Below are 24,971 nucleotides of genomic sequence, written 5' to 3'. Positions count from 1 at the left end.
ATTCCTATTTATGCACTACTTAATATAGAGAAAGTACTGTAATTCAGTTTGCTCTATTACTATGTATTGCACTCGACTGCTGCTGCAAAGTCAACAACTTTCATGACATATGCCAGTAATATTCAATCTGATTTTGAATCTGATTCTGGAGTGAATGTGAGGACATTTTGCCAATTGAATGAGTGTGCTAGTGGAGAAGAAAAAAAAGCCTCTTAACCCTCTTTATAGATGCATTCAAAGACTGGTTCATAAAAAGTTTCCCTTGAATTGTAATTCACTGTCCCTCGGGGATGAGACATCATATTATTGAACATTTCTGTCTATGATTATGTTTAATGTTTCACTATTACTTGAGAAACTGAGTTATAGTTGACTTGAAAACTGAGTTACATAGAAAGGTTGAATAGGTTAGGACTTTATTCCCTGGAAAGTAGAAGAATGATGGGAGATTTGATAGAGGTATATAAAATTATGATGGGTAAAGATAGAGTGAATGCAAGCAGGCTTTTTCCACTGAGGCTAGGGGAGAGAAAAACCAGAGGACATGGGTTAAGGGTGAAGGGGGAAAAGTTTAAAGGGAACATTGGGGAAGGGGCTTCTTCACACAGAGAGTGGTGGGAGTGTGGAATGAGCTGCCAGATGAAGTGGTAAATGCTTGGACAGGTACATGGATGGGAGGTGTATGGAGGGATATGGTCCAGGTGCAGGTCAGTGGGACTAGGCAGAAAAATGGTTTGGCACAGCCAAAAAGGGCCAAAAGGCCTGTTTCTGTGCTGTAATGTTCAATGATTCTATTACATAAGCAGATTAATATCATCATTGAGTTTATTTTTCAACTTAATGTTGGTAATTATTTGGAAATTTACACATCAACCAGCCAAATTCCGATGTCCAATGTAGCAGTGAGTAAACACCATCTTTAACTGAGACCAAGCAGTTATAAGTACAATGCAGACCAGAAGTTATGTGCAAGATACATTTGTTCAATCCTTCAAAAGTGTGTGAAATACAGAGTAGCATTTCCTACTTCTTCCACATTGTCACCTCCTACCTACCAGTTTGATTTCCTATCACACAACTAACCTTATGCCTGCAGTTTCCAAACATTTTATCATTGGCCACCTCATTTTCTGAATTGCGTGACACATTTTACCAGCGTATTGTGATCACTCAAATGCCTGTATTTTGTAGTATTATTTTTCTACACAGATGAGCAGAAATCAGCCTCAGTCGAATATGGAAAATACCTAAGCCATTATCTTCAGTTGTTGACTACAATCTCTATTCCCCTGTAATGAATTTCATCTCCCCCCCCCCGCCCCAACAATTTAAACTTTGTTTAAATCTGAACTTGACATTTCTAACTTTGAGTCATATTTGAGCCAAAGACAAGGTTCTGCCAAATGCATCTGCTTCTACCTCTATTGCAGATTTTAGTTCCAGTTCTGCCTCCGTTATTTTATCATTAAAGCCATTATACCTTTCCTTATTTACCTGCAGATTTAATTAACTTTTACAGCGCATTTGTTTTATTTAATAATCCTATTTTACCCCTGCCCTATTTCTGTAATTTTCTTCACAATCTGCCACCTTGATCAACCATAGTTGTAGATGCATTATAGGACAATTATTTATTTTATTCTGTAGCTCTGGAATTATCTTCCCAAACCTCTGTCTGCTCATTCTCTCTTCTCATTTTGAAGCACCTATTTAAACCTTGTCAATTGTTAGGTTATCTGAAATAATGAGTGAGAACTTGCTGGGAATTACTAGACATTCTGGAGTGAACTACTGGTGAACCCCTCTCTGTGAATTATCAAGTTTTGGATTCTCAGCCAAATGCAAAGTCCCACACTTGCTAGCTGTGCTCCATGCACACGTCTGAGAGTGCAAATTTGTTCACTGAGTTCAAATCTGGTAGCGGATCCATTAAGCCTGTTTATTTATGAGGTAAAAAAAAATAAGATTGAGAAGTTACTTTTTAAAAGTGTCCTTTTAATGGTTTAAATATGATTATTTTTGGGTATTTTCGTAAATGTTTAATCATCTTCATTTTAAATATTTTTTTATTTTTAAGTACTTCTGAATGATCTTGAGAGGAATATTCAAACTATCTTGCCAGCTTAATTGTAAAAGAGGTATATTGATTGAATGTTTACAAATCTTCAGCATATTTGAATATTTTTGTTGGTTAAGCCATGAGGTGAATTACTTTGTGTAAGCCTCTGCTTCTATGTAAAGCTTTAGTGAGCAGACAATTTCACTCTTCAACATGTGAAGCAGGGTTTAAGTATTACGTCATGGCTCATATTGAAGTTGATTGTTAATTGTTTTGTATTAGCAGGAATGGTCCACTAATTTTCATAAAAATTCTCAGTACAGTGGAGTCTGAAATATGCTGCATTTAATTTATGGTATTTTTTCATGGCTTCCTGTGCCCAGTGATGCCTTGTCAGCTACAAACCTGAGCACAAAATTGTGCTATGAGACATTTCATCACCTACTCCACAGCTAATGCTTGTTGATCCAAGTCATTACACTGATATCAAAGGCTTGCAAATTTAGCCTCATTACGTTTGAAAAAACTTACCTTGTTTGTCACAATGATTGTATTCAGCTACCAAGTCTGGCTGGCCAAGAAGAGAATGAGATTTAAAGGCTGATGTTTTGAACAGCTGCCAAACCAGGTGGTTTGCTTTTCATTTATTGATACAGGCAGTTAAACTAAAAGGGATTCTGTACCATTGTACTGAACAAATGGGTTAACAATATGGCAGATTTGACTAATGCAAGAGGTTAAAGGTGTGAAATGTTTTAAAAATTGTGTTTTAATTGATATTTACAAGAAAAATGATGTAAGACAAATTTGACACCTATAACCAGCAATTGTGGGACATTGATACTGATTGAAGTTATCCAAGTGGATTGTAATTAAGAATATTTCAAGTATATAAGAAACTAGAAAAAAGACAAAAAACACACACAAAGTGCCGGTAGAACGCAGCAGTCCAAGCGGCATATATAGGAAGGAGTACAGTCGACATTTCAGGCTGAGATCCTTCGTCAGGACTAACTGAAAGAAGAGATAGTAAGAGATTTGAAAGTGGGAGGGGGAGGGGCAAGATCCGAAATGATAGGAGAAGACAGGAGGGGGAGGGATGAAGCTAAGAGCTGGGAAGTTGATTGGCAAAAGGGATGCAGAGCTGGAGAAGGGGGAGGATCATGGGATGGGAGGCCTAGGGAGAAAGAAAGGGGTAGGGAAGCCCAGAGGAAGATGGAGAGCAGGCAAAGAGTGATTGTGAGAGGGACGGGGGGGGGGAATTATAAATATATATTCTAAGCAAGTGCACATAATGGCAGTTCATTGCAACTGACCACTTCATCTTGAATCAATTTGTTGGTATTCCGATCTGTACTTGCCCTTTCATAACAGAATCTCTGGAAACATTTATTTCTGACATTTTTCATGCTATGGCGTGCCTCATGTTGAAAGGGAAGATGCAGGATTCCAAGATCTTTGTCAATTAGATTTTATGGTTTTGGGATGTGAATAATGCCAACAAGGCTGACTTTGCTAGTCATTCCCAGATGCTTCAAGGTTGCTAATAATGCATCCTACTAAACTGCTTGCACAAAATAAATGAGCATTATCATGGAATATTTTTAATTGCAGCCCTTGTATAAATAAAAATGCTTGACTTTAATCTTCAAAGTAAGAAAGACGTAGACATGGTAAAACAGAGTTGAATTTTTATTAACTTTTAAGGGAAAGTATTGTATTGTTCTGTTGGTAGTTAAAAGCTCTGTGCTTACATGGGTACATTCAAGTTGACCAAATTATGAAATTTCTGCATCAAGGAAAACATCTGTTCATTTGAATCTTGTATTGAATATTCTATTTTTCTACTTATATTCTTACAAGTTTTAATATTTATTTTGATTCCTTTAATGTGCCAGTTTGATTTGGCTTTAATAACTGCTTGTGTTAATTAATTCAATACTTTAATCAACCATGGTATGTTGGAAAAATACCTTCTTGCCCATCCCCCCCATGCTTCCCATACTAATCCTTAATTTATTGCTATTGATACAGAGGTGTGGAAATAATCTTTCACTAATTGTTTTCGCAACCAGTTTCAAACCTGAACACATTTTTCTGAAAACATTATTTGCCATAGACATAGTCTTCATAGCCTGCAGGTAAGAATGTATGGAACAGGGCCAGTTACAGTTTTGTATGAATTACTTTTAACTCCTGGTTTTGTTCTTTTCCTGAAACAACACAATACACTCAATGTAAATATTGTATATTTTTTCCCCATAGGAGTCAACTTATTTCATGATAAATCTCTGTGGTGGTTTTGTCGAACTCATGTTCTCCTGATCTTGAACACCTAATGGTCAAATGCGGTCCGTTCTATTTACTTAGGGAGTTTTCCTCCATAATCCTGACCGCAGTTTGTATATCACCAGTGACTGAGTATAATCAAGCACTTGAGATACTGCATGATGTCGTCTCCAAACAAGAAACAGTCCATCCTGATGCACTTTGAATTATAGTCTTGTTTGAAGAATACCCTTCACAATTACCATCAGCATATAATCTGTAGCATCAAAGGTCCCAACACACTAGATGACTGATGAGGAATGGCTACCATTCCATGTCCAGACCGCATTTCAGTAAATTGGATCACTTGACTGTCGTCCTACCTGCATACAGGCAGAGGTTGAAGTGCAAAGCTCCAAAAATTAAGACAACGAAGAGGTGGTTGTGGGAGGTAGAGGAGCGGGTACGAGATTTTTTTGAGTCAGTGGGCTGGGTTATGTTTAAGGACTCATCTGTGGATTTGAATGAATACACACAGGTTGTCATGGACTTCATTAAAGCAGTTGTATTTGTGTGTATGCCCACAAGATCATTTAAAGTCTTCTCCAACCAGAAGCCCTTTATGAGCCATGAGATGTGAAATCTGCTGAGGGTCAGGGCCAGGTCAGAGGCATTCAAGTCCAGTGACTAAGAAAGTTGCAAGATGTCCAGGTACGATCTCCAGAAAGCCACCTCATGGGTGAAGTGGTAATTCTTGATTAAACTTGAATTAATGAAGGATGCTCAACCATTGTGGCATGGCTTGAAAGCTATCACTTCTTATAAAGTAAAATCAGGCAACATAGGTGACAACAGGGCTTCACTTCCAGATTTAAAAAAAAAATCTTTTTATTAATTGTTGAAAATCAACAACAGAGAAAAATACATCAAAATAATCAAGACAGCATATCCATATGTAGAATAAAAGTTAAACTATCAACCAAGCTGAACAGTATATCAATAATAATAAAAAAACAAAATGTTAAAGCTTTTTTTGGAAAAAAGAAAGAAAGAAAAAAAGAACCCCTACTAACTAAAACAGGAAAAAAGACCCTAATAACAAAAAAAAAGGCGAGAAAAAAACCATTTGGAGCACAAACCCGGAGCTATACGCCATACAAGCTTCCATTTAAAAAAAAGACATCTATCCGCCAACCAAATCCATATACCCAAGCATCAGAAAAAGACCATCTTTATTAACTCAAATCAAATGATAATAACGGGCAAAAGAACCCCACCTTTTCTCGAAGTCAAATCTGGGATCAAAAGTTCGACTTCTAATTTTTTCCAAACTAAGACATAACATCACCTGAGAGAACCATTGTATCAAAGTGGGAGCAGAGGCATCTTTCCATTTTAATAAAATAGCCCTTCTAGCCAATAATGTGACAAACGCAATTACGTATTGGTCTGATATAGAAATACGGTGAATATATTGAGGAATTATACCAAACAAAACTGTCAACTTATTAGGTTGTAAATTGATTTTTAAAGCTTTAGAAATTGTAGAAAAAATAGATTTCCAAAATTGTTTCAATACAGAACACGACCAAAACATATGTGTCAATGTAGCTATCTCAGTTTTGCATCTATCACACTGGCTATTTACATTAGGAAATATTTTAGACAATCCCTCCTTTGTCAAATAATAATGATGTACAATTTTAAATTGAATTAGAGAATGACTGGCACAAATCGAAGAAGAGTTAACCAGCTTCAAAATTCGCAACCAATCCTCTGTTATCAAGGTCATGTTAAGCTCTCTTTCCCAATCTTGCTTAATCTTAAGTAAAGGATAGTTATCCTGTTGTAATAGTAAATTATAAATTTTCCCAATAAAACCTTTCACTTAAAGGGTTCATTTTTAAGATAATGTCTAACAGGTCAGAGTCTTGTATATATGGAAAATTACTTAAATATTCTTGTAAGAAATGTCTGACCTGAAGATATTGCAAAAAATGTGAATATGAGAGAGAGTATTTAGTTCCTAATTTCTCAAAGGACATCAATCGGCCTTCTTGAAACAAGTCCATAAAGGAAAAAATTCCTTTATTCCTCCAAAGAGAAAAGGTAGGATAACTAAGTGAAGGTTTCAATAAATAGTTTCGATAAATTAAACTAAAAAGGTTAAAGTTTTTAAGATTAAAAAAACTTACAAAACTGGTACCAGATTCATACTGATTGTAATAATCATAGGATTTATATTTAGAATGGAAATTTTGGCTAATTGTACAAGTAAAGGAGCTCCTAGTAATGAAGTTAAATGAAATTGTTTCACAACTTTCAATTCCAAATCAACCCAGGATGGTCGTTCCTTTTTATTGGTCCAATATAACCAAGAACATGCATAACGTATATTAACCGCCCAATAATACATTCTTAAATTAGGCAAAGTAAGGCCTCCAACCTTTTTTAATATTTGTAAGTGACATTTTCCAACTCTTGGTCTTTTATTATTCCAAACAAAAGATGGAAATAATAGAGTCAACCTGATCAAAAAACTTCTTAGTTAAAAAAATAGGAATATTTTGAAATACATATAAAAATTTTGGTAAAATCATCATTTTAACTGCATGAATTTGACCTGCTAACGAAAGTGTAGGTGGATTCCTTCTAGAAAAAATTGCTTCATAAAATCCACTAAGGGAACTAAATTAGCTCTATAAAGGTCTCCATAATTTTTAGTGATGATAATGCTAAATATTTAAAAGAAGATTTTTTTTAACGTTTTGGGTTTTCAAAGTTTTAAAAAAAGATAGAGGTGGGGGTAAAAGAGGGGGTGGAGTTGCACTACTAATCAGGGACAATGTCACAGCTGCACTAAGAGGAAACATAATGGAGAGGTCAGGCAGTGAGTCCATTTGAGTGGAACTCAGGAATAGGAAGGGTGCAATCACACTGATGGAATTGCAGTACAGACCCCTAATAGTTACCGGGACATTGAGGAACAGATATGACATCAGGTTAAGGAAATATGTAAAAATAAAAGGGTGGTTGTCATGGGGGATTTCAACTTCCCTAATATGAACTGGGACTTTCTTAGCGTAAGGGGTTTAGAGGGAAGAATTTGTTAAGTGTATCCAGGAAGGTTTCTTAAATCAATATGTGGACAGTTCAATGAGAGGAGGGGCTGTACCAGACCTGGTGTTGGGTAATTAGACTGGCCAGGTGACTGACTTTTCAGTGGGTCAACAGTTGGGGAACAGTGATCACAACTCCTTATCTTTCAGGATAGCTATGGATAAGGATAAGTATGGTCCTTGTGGGAGAGTTTTAAATTGGAGTAGGGCAAATTGAGGGCATTAGGCAGGAGCTAAGAAGCGTTAATTGGGAACATTTTTTTTGACATCAGATATGTGGAGGGCATTTAAAGATCAATTGCACAAAGTACAGGAAGGATGGGGATGGAAATATAAAATAACCTTGGATATCCAGAGAGGTGATGAATTTAGTGAAGAAGAATAAGGAAAAGTATGTAAGGTTTCAGAAGTTAGGATCAAATAGAGCATGTGAGGAGTATAAAGAAGCCAGAAAAGAACTAAAGGAAATTAGGAAAGCCAGGAGGGGCCATGAAAACTCCTTGGCAAGAGGAATTAAGGTGAATCCCAAGGCATTCTATACATACATCAAGAGCAAGAGGTTAACTAGGAAGAGTGTGGGACTACTAGAGTATTGGGGGGGGGGGTGAACATATGCGTGTATGCAGAGAATGGGAATGAGGTACTTAATGAGTATTTTGCTTCAGCATTTACAGAGGAAAAAGATATGGAGGACCAGGAGACCAGTGCTGAGTGTATAAGTACATTGATCATTTAGAGGTCAAGGAGGAGGAAGAGTTGGGCCTCCTAATGAGTATTGAGGTGGAAAATTCCCCAGGGCCTGATGGGATTTACCCCAGGTTATTAAAGGAAGCAAGGGATGAGATTGCTTGTCCCCTCTAGGCACAGACAAGGTCCTGAAGGATTGGTGAGTGAGTGTTGTATTTCTTTTTAAGAAGGGAAGAAGGGTAAAACCTGGCAATTATAGACCAGTGAATCTCCCATCAGTTGTAGGGAAATTGCTGGAGAAAATTCTTAGAAATATTGGAAGCCCGTGGCCTAATTAGGAAAGCCAGCATGGCTTTGTGTGTGGCAGGTTGTGCCTTACCAACTTGATTGAGTTTACTGACAAGATGATGTGAGAGATTGCTGAGGGTCGGGCAGTGAATGTCGTCTACATGGATTTTAGTAAGGTGTTTAACAAAGTCCCTCATGGGAGGCTAATCCAGAAGATTAAGGTAGGATCTGTGGCAAATTGGCTGCTTGGATTCAGAACTGGCTTGTGCATAGATGACAGGGTAATGGTTGAAGGGACTTATTTGAGCTGGCGTTCCACAGGGATCTGTGTTGGGATCTCTGCTGCCTGTAATGTATACAAAAGACCTGGATAAAAATGTAAACAGGAGGGTTTGTAAATTAGCAGATGATACCAGGATTGGTGAAATTGTGGATAGTGTAGAAAACTGGCAAAGAATACAGCATGATATACATCAGTTGACGATATGGACTGAGAAATGACAGATGTAGTTTAACCCAGATAAATGTGAGATGTTGCATCTTGGTGGGGCAAATGCAAAGAGACAGTACACTGTTAATGGCAAAGTCCTTAACAGTGTTGCTGAGCAGAGAGATCTTGGTATCCAAGTTGATAGCTTCTTGAAAGTGGTGACATAGGTCAAAGAGGTGTTTAAGAAGACTTATGGAATGCTTGCTTTTATTAGTTGAGACATTGAGTTAAGAAGTTAAGTTGCAACTTTATAAAACTCTTGTTAGGCCACATCCGCAGTATTGCATACATTGTATGCCATACAGTTCTGGCTACCCACCTTAGGAAAGATGTTGAGGCTTTGGAAAGGGTGCCGAAGAGGTTTACCAGGATGTTGCTTGGTTTAGAGGGCATGTGCTATCACAAGAGACTGGATAGCCTTGGGTTGGTTTCTCTGGAGTATTGGAGGCTGAGGGGAGAGGTTTACAAGATTACAAAAGACGTAGAGTAGACAGAGAGCACTTGTTCCCTAGTGTTGAAATTTCTAATACCCGAGGGCATGGATTGAGGGTGAGAGAGAGTAGGTTCAAGGATGATGTGAGGGGTAAGTTTTTTTTTTTTTTTACTTAGAGTCGTGTTTGCTTGGAATGCACTGCCTGGTATGGTGGTAGACACAATATATTGGAGGCTTTTAAGAGATGTTTGGATCAGCACATGGATGTAAGGTAGATGGAGGGATATGGACGTGGTGTAGGTAGGAGTGATTAGTGTTTGGGTGCTTTTGATTTGCTTTTTAGCTGGTTCGGCATAACATTTTGGGATGAGCGGCCTGTTGCTGTACTGTACTCTATGTTCAAGATGAGCTCAATGCCATAAATGCTGGCTTTGACTGTCAAAACCGTCATAAATTCCCACAACCCCCCCAGTGTTCCTATGATTCAGTCTCTGAGGATAACATGTGAGCAGTCTTTAGGAGGGCGAATCCATTAAAAACATTTGGCTTTGAGATACCTGACAAAGTAATAAAGACCTGTGCTGATCAACTGGCTGCAGTGCTCACTAAGATTCTTAACCTTGTGTTTTGTCATTCTGAAATACTCACCTGTTTCAAGCAGGCTTCAATTATATTGGTGCCCAAGACGAACTTGGCGACCTGCCTCAATGATTTACTCCAGTCACACTTGCATCCACAGGGAAGAAGTGTTTTGAGAGGTTGGTGATGAAACATGTCAACCTGCCTGAAAAACAACTTATTTGCCTAATGGAGCCACACATACATAGCAGATGCCAACTCACTGGCTCTTCACTCAACCCTGGAACATCTGGGCAGCAAAGATGCATACATTAGGATGTTCTTTAACAACTACAGCTCAGCATTCAACACCATCATCCTCTCAAAGCCAGTCAATAAGCTCCGATACGTCAGCCTTAGTACCTCCTTGTGAAATTGGATCCTCAATTTCCTCTCTTGTAGACCCCAGTCAGTTTGGATTGGCAACAACATCTCCTCCACGATCTCCACCTGCAAGGTGTATCATAAGTTTCTGTGCTTCGTTCCCTGCTCTACTCACAAGACCAATATCAGCAAGACCAGGGAGCTGATAATTGACTTCAGGAGAAGGAAACCAGAGGTCCATTGGACGATTAGAGGTGGGAAGGGTCAGCAACTTTAAACTCCTGGGTGATTTATTTTGGAGGACCTGTCCTGGACTCAACACACAAGTGCAATTATGAAAGAAGTACGACAGTGCCTCTATTTCCTTAGGATTTCATGAAGATTGGGTATGATATCTAAAACTGACAAACTTCTATAGATGTGCAGTGGAGAGCATATTGACTGGTGGCATCACAGTTTGGTATGGTAAACACCAAACACCTTGAATGAAAAATCCAACAAGATGCAGCAGATGTTGCCCTGTCCAACAAAGGTAGTCTCATCCCCACTACTGAGCACATCTACATGAAATGCAGTTTCAGGAAAACAGCATCCATCATCAGGGACCCCCACCGCCCAGGTCATGCTCTCTTCTCGATGATGTCAGCAGGAAAATGGTACAGGAATCTCAGGACTTGCACCCAGGTTCAAGAGTAGTTACTACACCTCAGCCATCAGACTCCTGAACCAAAGGGGATAACTTCACTCAACTTCATTTGCCCCATCATTGAAGTGTTGTCACAACCAGTGGTCTCAATTTCAAGGACTCTTCATCTCATGTTCTTGATATTCTTGATATTGCCAATTTATTTATTATTTATTTGTTATTATTAATTTATTATTTATTCAAAAACTGGGTCATGATAGAGATCTAGAAAATTATAAGGCTAGCATGAAGGAGCTTAAGAATGAAATTAGGAGCCAGAAGGGGCCATGAGAAGGCCTTGGTGGACGGGATTAAGGAAAACCCCAAGGCATTCTACAAGTATGTGAAGAGCAAAAGGATAAGTCATGAGAGAATAGGACCAATCAGATGTGACAGTGGAAAAGTGTGTATGGAACCAGCGGAGGTAGTGGAAGTACTTAATGAATACTTTGCTTCAGTATTCACTACGGAAAAGGACCTTGGCGATTGTAGCGATAACTTGCAGCAGACTAAAAAACTTGAGCATATAGACATTAAAAAAGAGGATGTGCTGGAGCTTTTGGAAAGCATCAAGTTGGATAAGTCACCGGAATTGGACGAGATATATCCCAAGCTTCTGTGGGAAGCGAGGGAGGAGATTGCTGATCCTCTGGCAATTATCTTTGCATCATCAATGAGGATGGGAGAGGTTCTGGAGGATTGGAGGGTTGCAGATGTTGTTCCTTTATTCAAGAAAGGGAGTAGAGATAGCCCAGGAAATCATAGACCAGTGAGTCTTACTTCAGTGATTGGTAAGTTGATGGAGAAGATCCTGAGAGGCAGGATTTTGAACATTTGGAGAGCCATAATATAATTAGGAATAGTCAGCATGGCTTTGTCAAGGGCAGGTTGTGCCTTACGAGCCTGATTGAATTTTTTGAGGATGTGACTAAACACATTGTTGAAAGTAGAGCAGTAGATGTAGTGTAATGGATTTCAGCAAGGCATTTGATAAAGTGCCCCATGCAAGGCTTATTGAGGAAGTAAGGAAGCATAGGATCCAAGGGGACATTGCTTTGTGGATCCAGAATTGGCTTGCCCACAGAAGGTAAAGAGTGGTTGTAGCTGGGTTATATTCTGCATGGAGGTTGGTGACCAGTGGTGTGCCTCAGGGATCTGTTCTGGGACCCCTTCTCTTCATGATTTTTATAAATGACCTGGATGAGGAAGTGGAGAGATGGGTTAGTAAATTTGCTGATGATATAAAGGTTGGGGGTGTTGTGGATAGTGTGGAGGGCTGTCAGAGGTTACAGCGGGACATTGACAGGATGCAAAACTGGACTAAGAAGTGGCAGATGGAGTTCAATCCAGATAAGTTTACAAAATTATGAGGGGTATAAATAGAGTAAATGCGAATAGGCTCTTTCCACTTAGATTAGGAGAGATAAATATGAGAGGACATGGCTTTAGGGTGAAAGGGGAAAGGTTTAGGGAATATTAGGGAGAACTTCTTCACTCAGAGAGTGGTGGGAGTGTGGAATGAGCTGCCATCTGGTAAATGCCGGCTCACTCTTAAGTTTTAAGAATAAATTGGATAGGTACATGGACAGGAAAGGTCTAGAGGGTTATGGACTGGATGCAGGTCGATGGGACCAGCGGAATAAAGTTTTGGCACAGACTAGAAGGACCGAATGGCCTGTTTTCTGTGCTGTAGTGTTCTATGGTTCTAAGTGTGAGGTGGTTCATTTTGGTAGGTCAGATATGATGGCAGAATGTAGTATTAATGGTAAGACACTTGGCAATAGGAACATTGAAAACCTACAGCACAATGCAGGCCCTTTGGCCCACAAAGTTGTGGCGAACTTGTCCCTACCTTAGAAATTACTAGACTTCCCCATAGCCCTCTATTTTTCTAAGCTCCATGTACCTATCCAATGTGGAGGATCGGGGGATCTTGGAGTCCGAGTCCATAGGACATTCAAAGCTGCTGCGCAGGTTGACTGTGTGGTTAAGGAGGCATATGGTGCATTGGCCTTCATTAACCGTGGGATTGAGTTTAAGAGCCAAGAGGCAATGTTACAGCTATATAGGACCCTGGTCAGACCACACTTGGAGTACTGTGCTCAGTTCTGGTCACCTCACTACAGGAAAGATATAGAAACCATAGAAAGGGTGCAGAGGAGATTTGCAAGGATTGGGGAGCATGCCTTATGAGAATAGGTTGAGTGAACTTGGCTTTTTCTGTTTGGAGTGACATAGGATGAGAGGTGACCTGACAGAGGTGTATAAGCTGATGAGAGGCATTGATTGTGTAGATGGTCAGAGGCTTTTTCCCAGGGCTGAAATGGCTAACACGAGAGGACACAGTTTTAAGGTGCTTGGAAGTAGGTGTAGAGGAGATGTCAGGAGTAAGTTTTTGATGCAGAGTATGGTGAGTGCGTGGAAAGGGCTGCCGGCAACGGTGGTAGAGGTGGATACAATAGGTTCTTTAAAGAGGCTCCTGGATAGCTACATGGAGCTTGGAATAGAAGTAACTCGAGGTAATTTCTAAAGTAAGTACATGTTTGGCACAGCATTGTGGGCTGATGGGCCTGTATTGTGCTGAAGGTTTTCTATGTTTCTATTTTATTTCTTTTTGTATTTACAGTTTATGTTTCTATTTTATTTCTTTTTGTATTTACAGTTTGTTCTCTTTTGCACACTGAATGAACACCCGAGTTGGTGAAGTCTTTCATTGAATTTGTTATGGGTTATTATTCCATAGATTTATTCAATAAACCCACAATAAAATGAATCTCAAGGTTGTATGTGGTGACAAATATATACTTTGATAATAAATTTACTTTGAAATCCCCCTCCTGTCTTCTCCTATCATTTTGGATCTCCCTCTCCCCCTCCAACTTTCAAATCCCTTACTCACTCTTCCTTCAGTTAGTCCTGACGAAGGGTCTCAGCCTGAAACGTCGACTGCACCTCTTCCTAGAGATGCTGCCTGGCCTGCTGCATTCACCAGCAACTTTTATGTGTGTTACTTTGAAATCTATTTTTAAGCATTTGTACAGCTAATTTCACAGGTGTGATTTCCAGTCAGTGGGAAACAGATGAAATATCTGCCTTTCGATAATCATACATTTTTTGTGACAACACTCTTACCTTTGACATTCTTTATAGAGACAGCTGCTTACCTTTTTATTTTTTTTACAGTTTCCATGATTGTTTTTCCATTTTGGATATTTCTTCTGTTTTTTTTTGGTTTTGTTTTTAAACTTTGGTCAGTGTTCTTAAACATTGTAGATGGTTTTATTCATCCATGGAGACCTGACTTAGAAGCAATATATTTTGATCTTAGTTGGAATGTCTTTAGACCAGTTGCACTAAATCTTCAATCCAATTAATTGAAAAATATTCAGAAGGGATGAAAGAATGCATGATTGTTTTCTCCTTAAATATACATTTCTGAATATGTTTCAAGTTCCAGTTTCACTAAAAATTTGTAAGACAATATTATTGTTTATGCTTGGGTAAGCTTGTTTATACAAGTCTTTCCTGAAAAGTTATTTGACCAACTTTAACATAGTTTTCTGAATAACACTTTGTTGTGTTGGTTGTAAACACAAAAATGCTGGAAGTATACAAATGGGTATATCTATACAAAGAAAAAAATGTTAAAAATGTAGACCTGGAAAGCTTCTTAGAATATTGCAGTACATTTGATTGGTTAAAAACTTGGTAGCTCCAGACAATCATTTTTTAAAAAACACTATATTTGGTCACTGTGTCTGGTTTGTAGATTATTCAGTGTAATAATTATGAAACAACCATTCAATAACGAATTTTCTGGCGGAGACTTCATGCCATTAAATAAACTGCGACTGCTTTATCGCTTGCCTTTATTTTTAGATATCCACCAGGTACCTTTTAATTTCATTTCGCCCTGTCATTTACTATTGATTCTCTTCCCAGCCTAGGCAGATGCACTGCAATGTATTTTGAAGCCGCCTTGTAGCTAGAATGACCTTGTGCCCCATCCTGTATGTTTCCATTAGTTATCTATATCTCTGTTAATTTCACTGCCTTGTACTGCTCTCACCACTCCTTTGTTCCCAGACACAATGATATGTAATAAACTTAATAATAATCTTTACAAATCGCAGACTTAATTTTGGGTGAATTTTGTGCCTTCTAAATTGCACTGGAAAGTATATCCAATTAACTCTCAAGTTATTGATCCATGGTCTTAAAAGACCTTTCAATAAATTGACAGGATAAAATATAACTTAAATACCTTCCATCAATGATGAAACTTTTTTAGCTGCTTTAGGGATTTTAAGGATTCTTTTGGTTATTTGTAAATGATTCTGAGCATTTTCACAAATGAGTTTTTTTTTGTTCCTCACTGAAACTTTGCCAACAATACAAAATCTCCTTTTTTTAAAAAAAAAGTTATTCTAATTACTTATAATAACTTTCCTGTTTGTGGTAGAAGGAAATGTTTGAACTTGAAATGAAAATGTTGATCAAAATGTAATTTGCAGCTTATTCAAAGTACAATATAATACTGCTATAATATTAAATGTTTAGAAAAAGACAATTTACAATATAATACTGCTATAATAAATGTTTAGAAAAAGACAATTTACAATACTGCTATAATAAATGTTTAGAAAAAGACAATTTACTGATAAGTTATGATGTGGTTTTATTTTATTTATCAGGCTTCGCCTGCATGATGGAAAATTAATCAAAGACCGTCGTTATAATCTACGAACCTATCCAAACTGCTTTGTTGCAAAAGAGTTAACTGATTGGTTGATAGACCATAAAGAAGCTCCTGAGAGGGAAACAGCCATAAAGCTAATGCAAAAGTTAATGGATCACAACATCATTCATCATGGTATGTTACTGTCATAGTCCATTAGCAGTGCTATACTAAATGTGTCTAGTGTTATAATGAAGAAGAACTAATTTCCTTCTCAGTTGTGTTATTAAGACCAATAAGTTTAATGGAGGATGATTGATCTGAGCTGAACATCACTGATTAACTGATTTACTGACAAGTATATTGAAGGTTTAATTTTGGCTTTGTATTATGCGTTTTGTATAAATGAGAGATGTTAAATGTCCCATTCAGTTTGGGAAATACAGTTATGTGAGTTCTGATGAAGCTGATGAATCCTAGGAAGATGTGCAGCCTGAACTGTATGCTCATTCTGATGTTTGTGCAAAGCATCCTGTTATGGAAGGTCAAAGAGACCAGGGCCTGACTGGTTTCTTCTTTTGCAATTTTGAGTGTCATGAGCTTAGAATTCCCTTACATAAGTTCAAGGATGGTTTAAGGATATTCTTGCAGAATTCTCTGTTCTACTGGATGCTTCTTGCCATGAGAAACCTTGGAGTAGAATATTTCATGGGTAAATATGTAGCTCTCCAGAGCACGTTAAGTATGACCAGAGCCTTGATGCTTGATATGAGGTGCTAATATTGGTTCCTCTGTCCTGCTTATGGATTTGGAGGCTTTTGTACAGTTGTCCTTGGTAGTGTCTCTTCAGTCACCTTTAGTGATTGGAGGTGCCTTTTATGAGTTGTCAGGGTCTCGTCCAGAGGGTGAAGATCCCAGCTGCTTGGTAGACTGCAAACATTGTGGTTGGGTTGAAGTCTTAGTCATGAATGCACTTTTCCATAGGCAACCAAAGGCTATGCTGGAGCAATGGCATTATTGATGAACATTGTTATCAGTGTATGGTGGGAACAGCTTTGTGGAGGGCACTTGACATCTAAATGGTTAATGTGATTCCCGTCTTCTGAGTAAAAGGATCTTTACTTTTTTTTTTCCAGTTGTTTTAAAATTACAAATCTGACTTCCCATACCATAATATTGTTCATAGCAGCAAATTTATCTGAATCTAAATTATTTAAAATGTTTATAATTTTAGTCATTTTTCCAAATATCCCCTGTATGTTCCTTTTTCATGAAAGGAAAAAAACTTTATGCAATATGCCTACAAAAATTTGAGTAGAATTGGGTTTTTTGTTATATTCAAAAAGATGATGGCTAATCTGACCTTGGATTCATTTCCACATGGAAGTCCGATCCCACTTATGATCTTGCCTCTTTTACAATACATGGCTATCTCAGCCTTAAATATATTCCATAATTCCATCTTGGCAAATCTCTGCTAGATAATTCCAAAGGTGCATTGAGCTCTGAGAAGAGAAGTTTCTATTTATCCCACTGTAAATGGGTGAACCCCAACTCCGAAGCCATGTTCACTAATCCTGTCAGTCCAATTTCATCCTCTCATTAGCCCACTATAAGGGATAATTTACTGTAGCTAATTGTCCTTTCATCTTATCTTTCAGACACCGAAGGAAATGGTACACATAGAAGAAACCCATGCAGTAACACAGAATGTGCAAATTCTGCACACTCTGTAATTTTGTCAAATATTTATTCCAGTCTGTGCAATTGTGCTGGTCTTAATTCTCCTCACCCTCATCAGGGGAAATGACCATTAAAGTAAAGGGAAATGTTGGAAAAGCTTAGGTTAGGCAGGATATGTGGGAAAAAGAAGTAGAGCTGGTGCTTCAGTTTGAAAATCTGTCATCAGATCCGGTAAAGGGAGATAGCTGAACTTTCAGAGATGATAGGGGAGGGATATTTAGGACAAAAGGATAGGGTGAGACCAGGATTCCCCTGTGGATAAGCTATGGATGAAGTCACCAGCTTGATAAATTAATGAAGGGGTCTGGACAAAATCTGAAATAAGAAACAATCTCAATATTCCTGGATTTCAGTGCTTTAAAAGGGATAGAGAGGGTGGAAAAAGGGGAAGAGGGGTGGCATTAATGATCAGGGATACTATTACAGCTACAGAAAGGGTGGGTAATGTAACAGGATCCTCTTTTGAGTGAGTATGGGTGGAAGTCAGGAACAGGAAGGGAGCAGTTACTCTACTGGGGGTATTCTATAGGCTCCCTGGTAGCAGCAGAGATACAGAGGAGCAGATTGGGAGGCAGATTTTGGAAAGCTGCAAAAATAATAGGGTTGTTATCATGGGTGACTTTAACTTCCCTAATATTGATTGGCACCTGATTAGTTCCAAGGGTTTAGGTGGGGCAGAGTTTGTTAAGTGTGTCCAAGACAGATTCCTGTCACAGTATGTGGACAAGCCGACTAGGGGAATGCCATACTAGATCTAGTACTAGGTCAGGTCACAGATCTCTCAGTGGGTGAGCATCTGGGGGACAGTGACCATCACTCCCTGGCCTTTAGCATTATCATGGAAAAGGATAGAATCAGAGAGGACAGGAAAATTTTTAACTGTGGAAGGGCAAATTATGAGGCTATAAGGCTAGAACTTGCGGGAGTGAATTGGGATGATGTTTTTGCAGGGAAATGTACTATGGATATGTGGTGGATGTTTAGAGATCTCTTGCAGGATGTTAGGGATAAATTTGTCCCGGTGAGGAAGATAAAGAATGGTAGGGTGAAGGAACCATGGGTGACAAGTGAGGTGGAAAATCTAGTCAGGAGGAAGAAGGCAGCTTACATGAGGTTTAGGAAGCAAGGATCAGATAGGTCTATTGAGGAATATAGGGAAGCAAGAAAGGAGCTTAAGAAGGGGCTGAGAAGAGCAAGAAGGGGGTATGAGAAGGTCTTGGCGAGTAGGGTAAAGGAAAACCCCAAGGCATTCTTCAATTATGTGAAAAAAAAAGGATGACAGGAGCGAAGGTAGGACCGATTAGAGATAAAGGTGGGAAGATGTGCCTGGAGGGTGTGGAAGTGAGTGAGGTCCTCAATGAATACTTCTCTTCGGTATTCACCAATGAGAGAGAACTTGATGATGGTGAGGACAATATGAGTGAGGTTGATGTTCTGGAGCATGTTGATATTAAGGGAGAGGAGGTGTTGGAGTTGATAAAATACATTAGGACAGATAAGGCCCCGGGGCCTGACGGAATATTCCCCAGGCTGCTCCACAAGGCAAGGGAAGAGACTGCTGAGCCTCTGGCTGGATCTTTATGACCTCGTTGTCCATGGGAATGGTACCGGAGGATTGGAGGGAGGAGAATGTTGTTCCCTTGTTCAAAAAAGGTAGTAGGGATAGTCCGGGTAATTATAGACCAGTCAGCCTACGTCTGTGGTGGGAAAGCTGTTGGAAAAGATTCTTAGAGATAGGGTCTCTGGGCATTTAGAGAATCATAGTCTGATCAGGGACAGTCAGCATGGCTTTGTGAAGGGCAGATCGTGTCTAACAAACCTGATAGAGTTCTTTGAGGAGGTGACCAGGCATATAGATGAGGGTAGTGCAGTGGATGTGATCTACATGGATTTTAGTAAGGCATTTGACAAGGTTCCACACAGTAGGCTTATTCAGAAAGTCAGAAGGCATGGGATCCAGGGAAGTTTGGCCAGGTGGATTCAGAATTGGCTTGCCTGCAGAAGGCAAAGGGTGGTGGTGGAGGGAGTACATTCATATTGAAGGATTGTGACTAGTTGTGTCCCACAAGGATCTGTTCTGGGACCTCTACTTCTTGTGATTTTTATTAATGACCTGGATGTGGGGGTAGAAGGGTAGGTTGGCAAGTTTACAGATGACACAAAGGTTGGTGGTGTTGTAAATAGTGTAGAGGATTGTTAAAGATTGCAGAGATATATTGATAGGATGCAGTAGTGGGCTGAGAAGTGGCAGATGGAGTTCAACCCAGAGAAGTGTGAGGTGGTACACTTTGGAAGGACAAACTCCAAGGCAGAGTACAAAGTAAATGGCAGGATACTTGGTAGTGTGGAGGAGCAGAGGGATCTCGGGGTACATGTCCACAGATCCCTGAAAGTTGCCTCACAGGTGGATAGGGTAGTTAAGAAAGCTTATGGGGTGTTAGCTTTCATAAGTCGAGGGATAGTGTTTAAGAGTTGCGACGTAATGATGCAGCTCTATAAAACTCTGGTTAGGTCACACTTGGAGTACTGTGTCCAGTTCTGGTCGCCTCCCTATAGGAAGGATGTGGAAGCATTGGAAAGGGTACAGAGGAGATTTACCAGGATGCCACCTGGTTTAGAGAGTATGCATTATGATCAGAGATTAAGGGAGCTAGGGCTTTACTCTTTAGAGAGAAAGAGGATGAGAGGAGACTTGATAGAGGTGTATAAGATAATAAGAGGAATAGATAGAGTGGACAGCCAGCGCCTCTTCCCCAGGGCACCACTGCTGAATACAAGAGGACATGGCTTTAAGGTAAGGGGTGGGAAGTTCAAGGGGGATATTAGAGGAAGGTTTTTTACTCAGAGAGTGGTTGGTCTGTGGAATGCACTGCCTGAGTCAGTGGTGGAGGCAGATACACTAGTGAAGTTTAAGAGACTACTAGACAGGTATATGGAGGAATTTAAGGTGGGGGCTTATATGGGAGGCAGGGTTTGAGGGTCGGCACAATATTCTGGGCTGGGGGCCTGTTTTGTACTGTACTATTCTATGTTCTATGTTATTTTGTAATCTATGAAATGACACCATTTGAAAGAAGGTAAGAATGCAAGGAAAGGAATGGCAAATGGGACAAGATTAGATTGCGGTCATGGTTAGCATGGACCAGTTGGTCCAAATGGCCTGTTTCATTGCGATATGATTCTATAACCCTAAAACGTGAAAGATGTAAAATGCAGATGTTGTAGAATTATATACATCTCTTTCACCAATGAAATTCCCAGCTCTTTACTTCACCCCTTCCCCCCACACCCCACCTCACCAGTTTCACCTACCACCTTGTGTTTCTTCCTCCCCTCCTCGTACCTTCTAACTCTGACTCCTCATCTTTATTTCTCCAGAACTGGTGAAGGGTCTCGACCTGAAATGTCGACTGTACTCTTTTCCATAGATGCTGCCTGGTCTACTAAATTCCTCCAGCATTTGTGTGTGTGTGTGTTGCTTGGATTTCCAGCATCTGCAGATGTTCTCTTGTCTGGGGGAATAAGGTTCTTTTTCTTTAAGATGACTTTGCTCCTTGCTATAAGAGTGCAGGAGGATATCAACAGAGAAGCCAATGTGGGAGTAAGATGGAGAATCGTAGCAGCATGTAACTGTAGGCCCTAGTTTGTTCCTGTGGCTAGCCTAGCAGGTACTTAATCTGCTTTTGGTTTCTCCATGTTAGAGGAGGGAGCAGATTATGAGCACTGAATGTGGTACATTGATTTGGAAGTACAGGTCAATTGCTGCCTTATCTGGAAAGTGCTGTTAGGGTCCCTGGATAGTTGGAAGGTAAATGGACTGGTCATAGTCAGAGAAAATTACAGCCCAGATACAAGCCTTTGGCACATTTAGTCTGTGTTGAACCATTTAAACTGCCTATTCCCATCAACATGCACTACGACCATAGCCCTCTATACCCCTGCCATCCATGTACCTATACAAACTGCTCTTAAACATTGAAATTGAGCTCATATGTGCTATTTGCGCTGGTGGTTCATTCCACACTCTTCATAACCCTCTGAGTGGAGAAGTTTCCCCTCAATTTCCCCTTAAACTTTTCACCTTTCACACTTAACCCATGACCTCTGGTTGTAGTCCCACCCAACCTCCGTGGAAAAAGCCTGTTTGCGTTTACCCTATCTATACCCCTCATAATTTTGTATATCTCTATCAAATCTCCTCTCAATCTTCTATATTCAAAGGAATAAAGCCCTAACTTATTCGACCTTTCCTTATAACTCAAGTCCTGCAGACATGACAAAATCCTGGTAAATATTTTTCGTACTTGTTCAACTTTGTTTACATCTTTCCTGTAGGTAGGTGACCAAAACTGCACGCAGTATTCCAAATTAGGCCTCACCAAAGTCTTACACAATTTCAACATAACATCGCGTTTCCTGTACTCCACACTTGGATTTATGAAGGCCAATGTACCAAAGCTTTCATAATGACCCTATCAACTGTGATGTCACTCTCAACAAATTATGGACCTGTATACCCAGGTCCCTTTGTTCCACTGCACTCTTCAGTGCCCGACTGTTCACTGTGTAAGACCTGGTTGGTCTTACCAAAGTGCAACACCTCACACTTGTCTGCTTTAAATTCCATCTGCGATTCTTCAGCCCATTTTTCCAGCTGGTCTAGATCGCACTGCAAACCACAATAGTCTTACTCACTGTCCACTACACCCCCAATCTTGACGTCATCCACAAAATTTGCAAATCCTGTTCACCACATTATCGTCCAGTTTGTTAGTATAGATGACAAACAACAATGGACACAGCATTGATCCCTGTGAGACTCAGCTAGTCTCAGACCTCCGGTCAGAGAGCTAACCATCTACTACCAGTCTTTGGCTTCTCCCACAAAGCCAATGTCTAATCTAATTTATTACCTCATCTTGACTGCTGAGTGACTGAACTTTTTTGACCAACCTCCCATATGGGATCTTGTTAAATGCCTTGCTAATGCCCATGTGAACAACATCCACTGCCTTGCCTTCATCAGCTTGTTGCATCACCTGAGGTTACATGGGAAAGTTCAATAGAAATGAAGTGGTTGATGGAGACTGAAGAGTGGTCCCTTTCAGAACACTGAAATAGGACAGGAGGAGAAGATGACGCTAGAGGTGGAAACTGTGCAGGATGAATCATTGGGAATGTGGAGGTTGGAGGGTGGGAGGTGAGGATCAAAGGAACTCTGTTCAGGGAGCAAGAAGAAGTACGATGAGGTATGGTCGGAGTTCAGTTAACTAGTAGCAGGCATGCTATGATTCAGGAGGAAGGAAGATCCCTCAGAGCCCTATTGTGGAAATAGAGGAACTAGGACAATGGAATGGAGTTTTGACAGGAGGCAGGATGGATGGAAGTGCAGGCAAGATGACTTTGGGAGTCTGTGAACTTATAAAGTATGTTTTACCCTCCCGTTCCCTGAGATGAATTTGAAGAGGTCTGGATAAGGAAGAGAATGTAAGAAAGTCACCATGTGAAAATGAGACTTAAGATAGAAAGTAATAAGTTTCCTATGAGTGCAGGAAGCAATACAGCCATCATTACACTGGGGAATGTGATGTAGGAGGGAACCCAAACTGACTGAAATAAAGACTGTTCAGAAAAGTCAGGCAAGCAAATGATAATAGATTTCCCCCTGGCAAATGAATGAGCAGAAACAATATATTGGTATCTACTTTGTCAGTGCCTTTCAGAATCTAATTTGTTTCTTTAAGATTACCTCTCATTCCTCAAGCTCCATTGAGTCTAGACTCAAATTGCATAGTTGTTGGTCATAAGGTATCCCTTATACCCTGCTCTAAATTTATGGTTTAAACTGTTTGTATTTTTATGTTTTGGATATTGCGTATTTGTTGTTCTAATTACCAGCCCAAAATGTTTGTTTTCATTGGACCATGTTTATATTAAGTGTGTAATCCTTTTGGCATTGACTTTTTGCCAAATCCTTTTTGCTTTTGGTTTCTGTGCTTTTCTAGTTCTGGCCTCTTGCACGTCCCTGGTTTCCATCATCCAGTTTCTCCTCCAGTACCCAAAATGTTGGCATTCCCTCTTCAAAATTTGTCACTTCACTAGCTTATTCTTCTTCATTAAAGTTTTCATTAAAACATTGTCAGTTGATGGTAATTTGGTATTACTACTTTGATATTTTACTATATTAATTATATGGTGTGAAAGCAGATCACTGGATCTACCTTTTTTCATTTATTGATTGAGCTCCACTGATCCTTATAAATTATTTTTTTGATTGTTTTTTTTTTCCTCTGTTCCTATTTGGGTACCATTTCCAGATTTGGAGTCTTGGCTGACTCTTCCTAGGCTATTAAGAGGGTACATACTGGACCCAACTGATATACCATTGGGACGTGCCTCTCATCATGATGTCCTTTACTGAGTGAGACTCACCGAGCTGGAGAAGCGCAGTTAAAGGAAGAGCAAGGTCAATACACCTTTTTCTGGAAAGGACTTGATCCTGAACAACCAAGGATCTATGGAGTAGGTTTTGCCATCCGAAACAGCCTACTTCAGAAGCTGACAGAGCAACCACTGGGAATCAACAAACGTCTCATGACTCTGTGAAACCAACTTGTCAAAAACCAACATGCCACCATCATCAGCGCCTATGCTCCAACTCTGGACGCTGAAGATGAAGTAAAGATGAACTTCTACGCCCAACTTGACCACGTCCTTTCTTCTGTTCCCAACAACGACAAGATCATTCTCTTGGGAGGCTTCAATGCCAGAGTCGGGAAGGATCATAGGCTCTGGACTGGAATAATAAGCAAGGAAGGAGTTGGCAAGGTCAATGCCAATGGAACACTCCTCCTCACCAAATGTGCTGAACACAACCTGGTGATTACCAGCACCTTATTTAGCTGGAAAAACAGGCACAAAGTCTCCTGGCAGCATCCACGCTCCAAACACTGGCATCTCATCAACTACATCATCGTATGATCTTGGGACCAACAGGATGCAGTGATAACAAGAGCTGTTACCGGTGCCGACGAGTGCTGGACAGACCATCGACTCATCTCGTCCATCATGAGAATGAAGATTCGGCCCAAAAGGAAACACCAAAATCAGAGCACTATTGAGAAATTTAATGTTGACATCCTTCAAGACATCAGCCATGTACAGAAGTTCCAACAAAATCTTCAAGAACAACTGCCTCAACGAATCCCACCATCTGTAGAACACTGGAATCAATTGAAGAATGCTATCATCACCTCCTGCAAAGAAACAATTGGGTTCAAGACGAAAAAACATCAGGATTGGTTCAATGATAACGACAAACTACTCCAACATCTCATCGCCGAAAAGAGGAAAGCTTTCATTACCTTACAAAATGACCAACAATTGGCTACCAAAAGGAAATGCTATCAGGAATCCAAGGCTGCAGTCCAGAAGAGCACCCAAAACCTGAAAAACCAATGGTGGAGGAAGAAAGCTCAGGAAATCCAACAACTAGCAGACGCCAATGACACTCGAGGCTTTTTCAATGCAACTAAAGCTATTTTGGCCCACCCACTCATGGTCAAGCCCCTCTCAAAAG

At 39.8% G+C, this 24,971-nt stretch overlaps 1 protein-coding gene across 2 annotated transcripts in view; it reads left to right on the top strand.

Annotated features, from left to right (window-relative positions):
• Nucleotides 1-24,971, top strand: part of LOC140186512 (DEP domain-containing mTOR-interacting protein-like) — a 110,132-nt gene that overhangs the window by 7,008 nt on the left and 78,153 nt on the right. The window contains exons 2-3 of one of the 2 annotated variants that reach the window (XM_072240896.1): nucleotides 15,666-15,844; nucleotides 17,311-17,325. In XM_072240896.1, coding sequence (XP_072096997.1) covers nucleotides 15,666-15,844; nucleotides 17,311-17,325 — 194 coding nt within the window. The remainder of the gene's footprint in view (nucleotides 1-15,665; nucleotides 15,845-17,310; nucleotides 17,326-24,971) is intronic. The other variant, XM_072240904.1, reaches the window with a different exon arrangement.

This window comes from Mobula birostris, chromosome 2, assembly GCF_030028105.1.
Source record: "Mobula birostris isolate sMobBir1 chromosome 2, sMobBir1.hap1, whole genome shotgun sequence".
In the NCBI taxonomy this organism is placed as follows: Eukaryota; Metazoa; Chordata; class Chondrichthyes; order Myliobatiformes; family Myliobatidae; genus Mobula; species Mobula birostris.
This window is presented reverse-complemented; position numbering and strand designations above follow the sequence as displayed.